This window comes from Vidua macroura, chromosome 1 (genome assembly GCF_024509145.1).
Source record: "Vidua macroura isolate BioBank_ID:100142 chromosome 1, ASM2450914v1, whole genome shotgun sequence".
Classification (NCBI taxonomy): domain Eukaryota; kingdom Metazoa; phylum Chordata; class Aves; order Passeriformes; family Viduidae; genus Vidua; species Vidua macroura.
Genome location: NC_071571.1, coordinates 51,451,691 through 51,464,300, shown reverse-complemented (window position 1 = coordinate 51,464,300; position 12,610 = coordinate 51,451,691). Strand labels below are relative to the sequence as shown.

The window sequence follows — 12,610 nt, the reverse complement described above, 5'->3', positions numbered from 1 at the left end:
ACCAGACTAGAAGCTGAATTTCTGAATGCTAAATGGGATTTCACATCTGAATTCTCTTACATAACACAAATGCAAAATCAATGCTGTCATCCTTGAAAGAAAATAATCAACATCTATACGGAAAGTCTGGTTATGAATGAAGACGGCATAGCAGTAATGTCCCAGCTCATAAAAGAGATGAAGAAACAAGTGCGTTGATTTCAAAACCTTTCTTTATTAAGGCTATAAGAAAACTTTTAACATGAGATTTCCAAGTAAAAATATTTGTAGGAGGTAATCTAGAGCTTACTGTACAAAACTGAGTGCATATTCTCAAGGGGAGTAAACTTCTGTGCGACAACTCTCCTCATAGCAAGGCTGCAAACAGGTAATTAATTTGCAGATCTCTGCATGAAGTAGAAACAGCTCTTGTCCTCTGGCAGTTCCCTAAGGCTTCAAAAAGGGAAAAGGGCCTAGAGTGAATGGAAAAGTAGAGGCTTAGAGGGTATTCCAGACCCCGAATTTGGGACTGTTCAGTGTTCTAAACTATTCAAAACCTGATTTTAGTAGCAGATTTGTCCATGTCTAGTTTCCAGTTACAAAGATAATCAGTACATTGCACAAGACTTTTATCAAAATGATGCAGTTACTGCTCCAGGCCTTCCATTTCAATGCGTTACAAACAGGCCTAAAAGTGCAAAATCAAAGAACTTTTCCCTCTCATTTTGGTCGATATTTTTCCTTTTGAAGAAGAGAGACTGGACTTTAGCATGTATTAAAGTCTGCAGCTCAGAAGTGAATTCACACAAACCAGGTATGAACTCTTTGTTTTGTTTAAATTACCTCCTATCTAACTGTATTATAACCCCTTTTAAATGAATGCTAATATGGAAGTATCCATCCCCTGAGGATAAGCCAAACCACTTAATCCTTATTGACCAGAAATATTGGCCTCTTCTTTGGGACCATTTCCCCCTTGTAGTTGAAACCTGTGCATTCAATAAACAAAACCTTAGATTCAGCGAAGCTGAGCTTATTCTCAAAGTCTGCTTTTGGAACAGGTTCCCTGTGAAACAAACAAGCAAAACCCCAGGACACAGCCTTGTTCAAATGGTAATACATTACATGTTGTACCTAATGCTCTTTGTTCTCTAAATGGTGCAGTGAAAAAGAACCCCAAGAACTATATAGCAGCTGTGAGCACTACTATAAAAAGTGTTCCATTTCAATGTTGCTACTTAATTGCAAATTATCCCCCTGTTAAATATTCCCAAGAAATATAGCTTATAAAAATGTCCTAACTATATCTAATATATCCTTATTTAAATCAGCCAAGTGTTGTCCAAAAAGAATATCAATACTCTATTTAATTTACAAGCTCTGTCCATACTAAACACTTCATTATCAGGAAGAGAAAATATTAGAAGACAAGATGTTCAAATGTGATTTGAATTACTGTACCAATCTCATGCTACCTTATCTGCCAGATGTGTTGGAGATTCCAGATTAGTACACAACATTTGTGTACTAATGTTCCTGCACTCAGCCTTGTTTAAATAGGTATTGCTAGTGAAGAGCTGGTAAAATGATTAATAAAATTTTATTTTTACTTGCTTCATCTGGATTCATCTTTCATGACCCTACAGTATCATTACCTACTGGGCTTTGAAGCACAAGAATTATACAGAAGTCAGTCTTTTCACTGGGCACTTATGTTCTTGTTTTAAAAGAAGAGAACTCCTGTCTTCTCCAGATACCCAGTTTTCTTTCTCTGTGCTCATCCATTCTTGACTGAGGCTCTGATAGCATCCCTATATAGGAGGATTCCCAGGCCTGAGGCTTAAATATTAACTATTAGAGAGTTAAAAACAAACAAATAAACAAACATCTAACCACTCTTCATCAAAAAAAAAACTAAACTCCAAACCAAATCCAACTCTATAACAAACACATACATACATATTAGTATGTGTAAGAAAGGACTTTCATGTAGAATATTTATTTTCTCCCTGCTTTTTACTAGTTAACTTCCAAACGTCTCTGATGGTCATGCATTAGCTAAGACACTCAAGGTCAAGTTCAGCCAGTCCACTTCAGCACAGTGTGCTTAAGGCAGGATCCCTTCTCATAAGAGGTTTGACGAAAGAATTGCTCTAACTCATGTGACAATACATGACTAAGCCCCTGTGGCAGAGAGCCGTCTGTGTGCAGAGTTCAACATCCAGCACTGGGGGACTGTTCTCAGTAAGGAACAGGAACAGTAATGCCCTGATTTCACACATGACACTCACTCTCACACAGACCTGGAAAGACGCCTCTGAATCTTTGGTTCACAAGATGCTACACAGGTACCATAAAGGCATCAAGCACAGTTTTGCCAATGTAGAAAAAGATTTGCATAATGCCGCACCGCCTGCTTGGTGCAGTCACCAGAGTTTCTAATGGATTTTGCAATTTGAAGGGGGTTTTTGCTTAAAGATGCAATGATTTCTCTGAAAGATTAAAAGGTGAACAAACTGCCACCTTTATAAACTAAAATAATGTTTAAAAAGGAGAACTAGAGATTCTGGTTCTTTCATTTATCTTGTTCACAGGTAATACTGAGTACTATCAAGTCACAGCCTATCAATAGTCCCGTGGCAGAGAAAAGAAGTCTTAGAAATTTGATTTTACAGCTGGCTTCCCAGTCTCAGAAACATTTGATGCTCTTTTCGCAAACCATAATCAATAGCTGTGACTAACTGAAGAAGGTTTCGTTTATGTGATTAATTCCTCCTGTAGTCAACCCAACACCTAACTTCTCAAACGGCTTACCTAGAAGGGCATAAATAGTATTTGCTTTAAACCATAATTTGAGAGGTTCCTGCTTGCAACTGCTCCTCATCCCTCTCTGTTCTGCCCCCACTGCTGCTCCTCATTCCCACTGCCTTCTATGCCAGGATCTGCTTCATGAACCACATAGTTAGTCTATTTTACTTAAAATTTAGCAATTGTGAGAGAAAAGTAAACAGTGTAAGTAGAAGTGCATGGACCTCCTGGGGTTCTGTAGAAAAAAATTCTGAAAACACAAGCAAAGAAGACAGGTTCTTATACCATAAGCAGGAATAAAAGGGGTAAGGGTCATGCTATTTGTCTCTACATGCAATAACCTCGTGCACTGTCCTATCACACTACCAAGGATGAGGGCTCCAAGCCAAGCTGTTCCCATGCCTGTAGTTTGTCAAAGACCATATCATACCCTGGGCGGGTTCAGAGTGGAGGCAAACAGGCCTTGGAGGGAGTGTGTGTGCCCAGGGAGCTGCAGACACAGCACTGCTATCACTCTCTCCATCTGAATGGCTCCCATGGCACTGGAGAGAAGGAAATTGCACACTACACTATGCCTGGTGAAAAGATGCTGCCTCCTGCCAGCAGCAGACAAGGGTCACACCGAGCCACCATTGATGCTGCTCTCCCAGACACCACAAACCGATGGGAAAGATTTTGCACGGAGAGGAGACAACCACTGGCCTCCAGGGAGGCAATCATCTGGTTTGAGAGTAAAGAATGGGACAGGTAGGAAATCAAATTATATCTCTTTTCCTCCCAGGCATGAGGGGTGCATTTCCTCACACAGAGTAAAAACAACAAGCAATGTTTAAAGAAACATTTACTCCCTAACACAGCTGAATTCACCAGGGCATTCCCAATCTCTCCTCTTCTAAAGAGGCATGACCACCCATTCAACAATAAAATGATGCAATATGCATTTGGGAAAAAAAGCCCAAAACCAAACCTAAATAAGAGAACCAACAAACCACTGGTCTGTTAAAACATAAGAATACTAAGAAAGAAATGCTTATATAAGAAATATTTAAAAGTAACCACACAGAAAAATAAATTAAAAAACCCCACAACAAATAATTAAAGGCAACCTTTAAATTACTATTGCAATTTATAAGAGGCATGCTGCAAATTTTAATAATATTGTTTGGAACATCAGTCATTTTGCTCTTGCTGAAATTCATTTTTGATAATGCAATAGTAACATCTCAGGAATGATATTAAATTTCTACTTTGTATTAAAGTAGAATTGTATTATTAGCATGGTACAGCATGTGTATCTCTGCTGGGATTACAATCATGCTGAAAAAAAATGGTTTTTTTCTATTACTGATATAAGTTATCTATTTTGACACTGGAAAATATATTTCACTAAAGTATAAACTAACAAAATCTCTCATCTAAGAGGATATCACTAAAGTTTCCCTCCTAGTATATTTTCAATTCCTAGCCAGCAGAAATTCTGTTAATTTTTTTTTTTTTTTTTTTTTTTCACAAATTCATTTGATTTGCAGCATACCTGTGAGCCCATATACTAGAGTTAGCATGTCCAGTCCAATTATTCTTGCTCAATCTTTGACCAAACCATTGGGAAATCTGCCTGTGGGAAGAACAAAAGACTGCAGCTAACAGAGCTATGTCTTTCTGAACAGAACTCAAGCGGCCTCCTTCCAGGATTACTCTCCATTCAGTCTTTCCATTTAGCTACCAGCACCCTGAGAGAGTGAGTCCCATGGCAGCTTGGAGGGAGAAAGAAGTGGGGAATTAGAGTTTTATTTATATTCAAACATATCTATATTTTACTGCCATGATTTTGCAAATCACTCAATCCCATCCTTATATTTGTTTCTCAGTTTAAGAAGTAGGGTCACTGGTTTCTATTCACCTTTCACACCGATGAATCACCTTGAACATCCTCCAGCTGGCCCTAATCCTCCAATTTCTTGTCAGGGTATGGAAGAAATATGCTCTAACAGGGATTTAAAAGGGGAATAGAGAGGACTCATCTGATAAAATCTGCCTTCTGCTATGAGCTGCAAAAAGTTCCAGATATAAATTAGGGAGGTTATCAAACACAGACCAGGAAATCATACTCCTCACTAATGGATCAATCCCCCTACTAATGGATCAAGACTGTGGTTAGCAAATACTGGTACTTCAGCAAAATTCAGTTTTTAGCCACATAATTGCTTCAATTCACTCCAGAGGGTACATTTCCAAACACACCCCCTAATTTGCTGTTGCAGAATGATGTATAATTTACAGTGCATTCTGTACTGGTTCTGAAGCCCACCAACACACTTCCACATGCTGAAGTGACACATCCCATCACACCTGCACAGTAGGGGAGATTCCATAAAAAGAGATTAAATTCTCAAATGATGCAAAAAGCAGCCATGAGCATTAAGTTTGGGACTGGTGGTACATGCACACTATGTGGGTTTAAATTGGTGTACTCAGGGGCTTTTTTTTTTTTTTTTTTTTTTTTTTTTTTTTTTTTTTTTTGGCAATGATAGCAGCAAATGACACCTTTGAGCCACGAAGCAGCTTTCTGTGAAGCCTGCCCTTGGCAGTAGGTGTCGCTGCAAGGCAAAGGTACAGCAATTAGTAAATTATTGGGACACAGACAAGAACAGAAGCAGGCAAAGATGCTTCGTGGTACGCTGGAATAACATGCACATTCCTGACAGCTGGTAGCTGTGCATTCCTCTTCTGTTAAGTGTTTTGGCTGCAAACATGATCAAACAGCAGAATGCTAGTATACACCTGCCTGAAAAAAAGCATGGAAAGTCTTACTATTAAGGTAACAGCTTGCATAGCAGCATTCTTTATGTTTAGTTTTCCACTTAACTGAGTGCTCAGTCCTCTCGACACATTAAAGAGTTTACTGCTATTCAGTACAAAGAGAACTCTATGCAGCACCTAGTCATTTAATCCTCCAAGACGACATGTAAACTACCTAAACTGTGCCTTTAAGTTCCTGCAGTGGGCCTTCTAAAAATGAATTCATGCATAAATTCCTGTCACTCTAGTGTCCAGCCATCCCAGGTTATGGATATTTCATCTTCTAGGGAGCAGTGTCAACTGGGTTACATCCGGCACAAAACAAGAGGTAGACACCACTGCTCAGCTCTTGTGTGTCATTCCAGACACTGGCTGATATCAGGGATCACCATTTTTGACCCTCTTCAAGTCCTTTAGGATTTTGTAATGTGTTTCTCTTCACACTGCAGAGGAATTGCAGAGGCTGGTGTCTTTGTGAGAGGAGAAGGTTTTTCCAGAAGGGTTTTCAGCCTGCTGTCAAGTAGTCTCTCCCTTCTACTCTTTCATGCCTGAAATACTAGCTAGCCTTCAGTTGCCACTGACACAAAAAAAGCCATTTTCTGCTACAGCATTGAGCCATTTTACAAAGAAACTGCCAGCTAAATTAAGAGCTAGTCTTTTACTATAAGTCTAACAAGGCAAGAGAAGTATTTAAATAATGGCAAGGCAAGAAAAATACTAACTCATAGTCCAGAGATTCCTAGAACTAACTACAGTGCCATGATTTATTTTGAAAAGAGGGCTGTTGCTGCTAAGAACAGATCTTACAAGGTCTTGACTTCCCCAAATGGCTTCAAGCCAAAGATATAAAAGTAAGTGCTCTTATCATCACTACCAGTATCTACTACTAAAGGTGCTAACTTAGTTTTAAAAGAACACTTAGAAAGCAGATATACACTATAGTAAGCAAAAGTTGTGCAGAGACCTGAAACGGGCACTGGGGCAAATTGTGAATTTGCTGAGTACCTGCACTGTCAGCCTGGCAGAAGGTGCAGATCAGCAGAACTGCTGAGCAAACTGAGCAAGGAGAGGTTTCCAGCCATTGCCTGGAAGAAGCCAGTAAAATAGCTTTTTATCAAGGAATGTCCTTAAAGATGCATGTAAAGCATACTTGGGGATTTTTTTGTTTTGTTTCCTTAACAAACAGAAACCACTTCTACAGCAAAGGTTTTATGCTGCCCTCTCTGAAGCACACTCAAAGTTTTCCTGCAGGGAGAAGTACAAGAACCTGGAGTATGAAAACACGAGTTACTCCACCTCCAATGAGGCACTGAGGTACTTATTTCACACTGCCACCAGAGCTGATACCACCACGCTGTGGTAGTAGTTAGTGACACTAAGACAAACCAGACTGCAGAGCACAAGGCAAGCAAAGTACTTTACTACATCTTTTACTCCTCTCTTGCCTCTCTTCCACCCCCATCCCACCAATTTAATATGAACAGGAGCTTGGCCTAAGCCTTTTTGTGCTTACAGTAACTGGCACATCAACCCTCTCCAGGCACTACCTTAATAAAAATGAGACAGACAAAGCAGAGAGAAAATGGATAACATAATATCTGTAAAACACACAATACCCACTGGAAGCAACCTGTAGGTTGCTAATGCCAATCCCTAATGCAGCAGTACTCTCTTATGTCTGTACAATATCTAATAAAACACAACCTCTGGGAAAGAAACTCATCATCTCCTTCTGCTCCTCTGTGCAAGCAAGACCTCTTGTTTACCAGTTCAGCAAAGATCCTCAGCTGTGACCAGAAAAAAACAGGTGCCAAAATTATTTACTGTGCTGTGGACTGTACCCAGACTGTGACCAGTGAGGCAGGGGGTGATGGGCTCATTGTTCTACTCCTGCAATCGTTTTCACCAGCAGTACTTGGTCTGTAACCCAAGACAGGTGTGCAGCTACAGCAGGGGTGGGTACAGGCAAAGCCAGCACTGCAGAGCCCTGCAGGCAGTGCTCAGGCATGGGGAATGGGACACTTGACTGCTATATCCATCTTAGGAGGCAGAAGTCAAGCCCAAACTCTGAAAATACAACCCAAACCAGGGGAGACACAACAGCAGCTTATATAAACCTGCACTGTGAAGCAGCTTTAGAAGGGGAAAGAAAACCCTGTAGACTGCAGTCAGGGAAGAATAAGGTTGTAAAAGGTTTTGCTTCCCATAAAGCATAACATCAAGTTAGTGATTACAGTCCAAACTGGCACTAATTTTATTTAAAAATTGAATTTTTACTGTCTTTTTTTTTTTTTTTTGTTTGTTTTTGTTTTTTTTTTTTTGTTTTTTTTTTTTGTTTTTTTTTTTTTGTTTTTTTTTTTTAATGATGAAAGAATTACATGGCCTGTTAAAATTTGATTTTTCTTGGGCTTAAGAAATGGTCATCTGTATACATAACATGCAAATATTGATAGCAATATGCCTCTGACAGACAACTTTCAGGGAAATCTGTTTCAAAAACATATTTAATAATAGAATCAAAAAACATTTTCAAACTGAATGCTTCTGTTTTAAAAGCCATGACTCTTAGAGAAGTGTTTGTGGTAATGTATGGGAATGTAGTCACAATGTAAGAAAAAAAAGGGGACTGTGCAAAAAGGAATGTGTGCAATGAGAAAGAAAGGTTTCACTCAAAATGTTCCATGTGCTCAGTACACTGCTGCTTGAGATATTAAAAAATATTAAATTTCCACTTGGGTTTTTATTTACTATTCCATGGCAATATTAAACCAGTCTTTTCAGTAGTTTTGTCATTTAAAAATATTTTTCTTCTCACCTTTGGTCTAGTAGCATGGACTGTTTTAGAAACAGTTAGTTTTACGTGATCAAAGAGCAAAGCATACCTAAAAGTGAAACTAGACTTTGTAATTGCCATAATATCAGAAATGTGCCTTGTGGGTGGCCAAGGGACCTTTAATGTTCTTGTGACATGGTCCATAGCTTGGCCCATGTCCTGACCTGACCGGAGCTCCATAATAAAGTGAGCAGTGCTGTGCTAAATGTAATTCTTGTGCAAGTTTGTTGTGTGAAGTTTCCAAGGCTCTGCTAGAACAGAGAAGTTTCAGCTTCTGCTCATGTGAATCCATACAGCTATTTAAAATCCCACTGCCGAGAGGCACATGTGCACTGTTTGCTCATACTGCACGTCTTCCGCTCTCATTTTTAAGCCATCTGTTATTGCACCAAAGTCCAAATGATTTTTAACAAAGACAGAATGTTCAAACCAACAGTGAAAAGACAGTTAAAAAGTCCATAAATATGTATCTCCAGGATATCTGCTTAGCCTGAAAAGACATGTTAATAAAATTCAGAAGGACAAGTAAGGTACAAGAGGCTACAGAAACATAATTCCCCCCCCCCCCAAAATCATCTTTAAAAATCCATTAAAAACATTGTTCATCTCAACTCTATATATGGGTATACATCATCTGTATCAAAAAGGTGATATGCCCTTCATGGTACAAACATCTGAGCATGTGTGGCCTTTAGTATCATCCCTGGTATCTTTCTTTAGTGAGGTTTTTATGTTATTTACATTCAGTTGAGGTCAGTTACTTCAGCTGTGCTTTCTGCACACATTCACTAGTCTTCTAGCAAGCATATACTCCTTTTACTCAATATTAACATAAATCAAATGCTTTTCTCATGTAAGTGTTAAATTTGGTGTCTTAACTTGGCTACGTAAATGCCAGAAGTCAAGAAGCACCAGAAATCACTGCTTTAGAACAAGCATTTTTCTTGTTATATTTGAGTTATTACAGGCTGAGCAATTTCTTTTCAGTATTTAAAGTGCATTATAATGATACTGCACCTCAGGTTCAGGAGAGTTGGGTAAGTAAAATACTTTAAAAACAAGCAAATTATTACAAAAGTGAAAGTGATTGGGAAATAAAATTGAATGTGCTACAAATTTTCATACAGAAACTCTCCTTTGCTTTTCAACTTAAAACTGAGCAATGAAAAACAGACTGAAAGATACACTCCATATCTTTTGCATGCAAAACTAAACAGTAATACTTGGGAAACAGCCAGAATCAAACTTTAAGCAAAATTCTCAATTTCTTCTGATAAACTAAGCTATGGAATTTGTTATTTAGATCAAGTGGTGGGATATGACTGGGTAAAGGAGGAAAAGAATTAATCCAATTCCACCTACTCCCCATTCAACACAAATATATTGTAAGCCTCAAATTATCCATGTGTGAACCCTATAGTACTCCTAGTTTTCACAGGGATGCCCCTGAATCTCCCTTTCTACTCTATAATATTCAGCTCACCTTGAAGACAAGAGAGCTTGTCAAAGTACTATTAACACAGAAGGAAAATAAATATTTAAATCTCACTCCTGCTAATCAGATCTGAATAAATAAAAAGGCACAATTTAATCATTAGCCTGAAACAATAAGACAGTAATACAGACACAGAGGAAGTCTAAGTAAATAATTTTATTTTTGTTTGGGATTTTTTTACCTACCCCCAACTTAAGGGGGACCATTAAAACCCACTTTCATCTACCATTTGAGAGTTATGGGGTGATCCCAAATACATGAAAATAAATTTTTTATTCCACCTCTTCTTCCTCCATGCTCTTTGTTTTTATGGTGTTTGTAACTTTGCTACTCATAAAGAGTGACCGAGAATGCAGCCCAAATGCAGCAAAGTCAGCATTAACTAATAAAAGGAAATCTCATCACAGAAGGGAAAGTTAACAGCAAACTTAAACCCATCTAAAATTAACACACAAATCCACTTCCCAGCAGTCCTGCAGTACACTTAAAGCCAATTCCCTCAGAGACTGTTCAACTTAGAAAATGGGATAAGGGAAAAAGTGAGGAGAAATAAGTAAGGTATGTGTACAAGTGTACATTTATGTACATAATTTATTATTAGCATAGTCACTGAGCAAGCAAATTCCTATGGATTTAAATATGCAGCTTTAACATGTTACTTCTTGTGAGTTTTAAATGCAGAATTTCCACCACAGCTTCCAAGTCATTAATATAAGTATCTCAAGGAAGAAAATAAAAAATACATATATTAAGAACTAGATCAATGAAAACTTTACTAAAGACCCATTCCAAAAGAAACAGAATAATCCAGACAAGTTTAGCAGTCAAAATTAATTTCCAAGTGAAAAAAAAGGAAATTATTCTTTCATAGCTCATGTAGATCTAGCAGCATGCTTTACTGTCCTCTCTCCTGGAACCTTCTACTATAATTCTGATATCCCCTTCTTTGGGAGGGCAAGTCTTTTGACTCAACTAGAATCTTTAGGGAGTATGCTAAATAAACCAACAAAAACAAACAAAAAATACACCAAGCCAAGTTCTGCATTTTTTAGTTATACATGTACATACAAATTAATTCTATGCATATTAACATTGTATATACATACACACTAAGTTAAAATATTTTTAGCATTCTTTCTAACAAAATAATATTTATGTAAGCTTCTTGTGGAAGCAGAGATAGATATTTATTGTCAATACAGTAACATTTTCAATAGCAAATGTTCTTTCAGAAATATTTTGATTAATCTTTTAGGCATATGGATCTTTATATTAAATGTGGTAAAATTCAAGGTAATTGATTATGCTAAACTATTTGAAGAATATTAGTATAGCAATATTTATTTATGAGGCAGCAAAACAAGGAATACAAAACTCTCAAGTGAAAGATCTGTTTTTTCAAGTGTATTTTGAATCATACATATTCAGTAGGGTGGTTAAACTCCCCAGTGTGACACCAGTGGAAGAAGGATCCAGGAAACGACCATCCTGTCAGCCCAACCTTGGTGCCAGGGAAGGTTAAGGAACAGATTATCCTGACTGCGAGCACATGGTACTTACAGGTCAAACAGGCGATCAGACCCATCGAGCAGAGGTTTGGGAAAGTCTTGCCTGAGCAGCTTGATCTCCTCCTATGACCAGGTGACCTGCAGGGTGGATGAGGGGAAGGCTGTGGATGTTGTCTAACTAGATATCAGGAAACTTTTGATACTGTTTCCCATGACATTCTCCTGGGGAAGCTGGCACACCATGCTTGGATGGGTGCACTCTTTGCTGGATTAAGAGCCGTCTGGATGGCTCAGCCCAGAGAGTCATGGCAAATGGTGCTGCATCCAGTGGGTGGCCAGTCACCACTGGTGTCCCCCAGGGATCTGTGTTGGGCCTAGCTCTGTTTAATGCCTTTACCAATGATCTGGATGAGGCGGTTGAGTATAAATTCATGGATGACAGCAAGTCGATCTGCTGGAGGGTATCTGCAGATGGATTTGGACAGGCTGGATTGAGGGGCCAAGACCAACAGTATGAAGTGTACAGCTACGCAAACGGAGCAAAAAGGCTTTGTGAATTTGAAATGGGAGTTTCTGTTTCCTAAACCTAAAGCTGGAGTTTCTATTCTGTATTTTTACGTGTATTCATCCTTCCCCCTGAAGCTATTCCCATTGGATTTTACCTATAATGTATTCATACTGGGCATTGTTCTATTGGTTTCACCTTATCTCTTATTTTCCCCTATAAAACCTGTGACTTGACCCCAGACCATGGTCACTTGTACATGTGGCATTCAAGCAAATACAACCTACTTTGGACTGCACAACAAGTGTCCAATCTCTTGAATCTCTTTATCCCGGTCTTGATTGCGCTCTCTAAATAACTCTGTATCAAACAAACCCACAAAGGTGTTTGTTGCTTCTCTCCGGCTGCTCCCAGAAGCGCCTGGCCAGCGCCCTGGGAAAAAGGAGCCGGGAGAAAACAAGGAAGTCGGAGAGAAAAGAAGCAACAATGAGGTTCAACACAGCCAAGTGCCAGGGCCTACATTTTGGCCACAACAACCCCAGGCAGTGCTAAAAGTCTACTGCACACAGTAGCTGGAAAGCTGCCTGTCAGGGAAGGACTGGGGGGTGTTGGTCAACAGCAGCTGAACATGTGCCAGCAGTGTGCCCAGGTGGCCGAGCAGGCCAATGGCATCCTGGCCTGTA

General features: G+C 39.0%; 1 protein-coding gene across 4 annotated transcripts in view; it reads right to left on the bottom strand.

Moving 5' to 3' along the window:
• Window positions 1–12,610, bottom strand: part of TPK1 (thiamin pyrophosphokinase 1) — a 303,481-nt gene that overhangs the window by 199,318 nt on the left and 91,553 nt on the right. For 2 of the 4 annotated variants that reach the window (XR_008435994.1, XM_053971909.1), the window contains exon 3: window positions 11,475–11,560. The exons of 1 other annotated variant lie outside the window; for it this stretch is intronic. Coding sequence is in view for 2 of the 3 variants with exons in the window: in XM_053971909.1 (XP_053827884.1) it covers window positions 11,475–11,560 (86 nt within the window). In the remaining variant the exon portion in view is untranslated. Of the gene's footprint in view, window positions 1–11,474; window positions 11,561–12,214; window positions 12,273–12,610 lie in introns of those variants that run through there. One more of the 4 variants, XM_053971925.1, reaches the window with a different exon arrangement.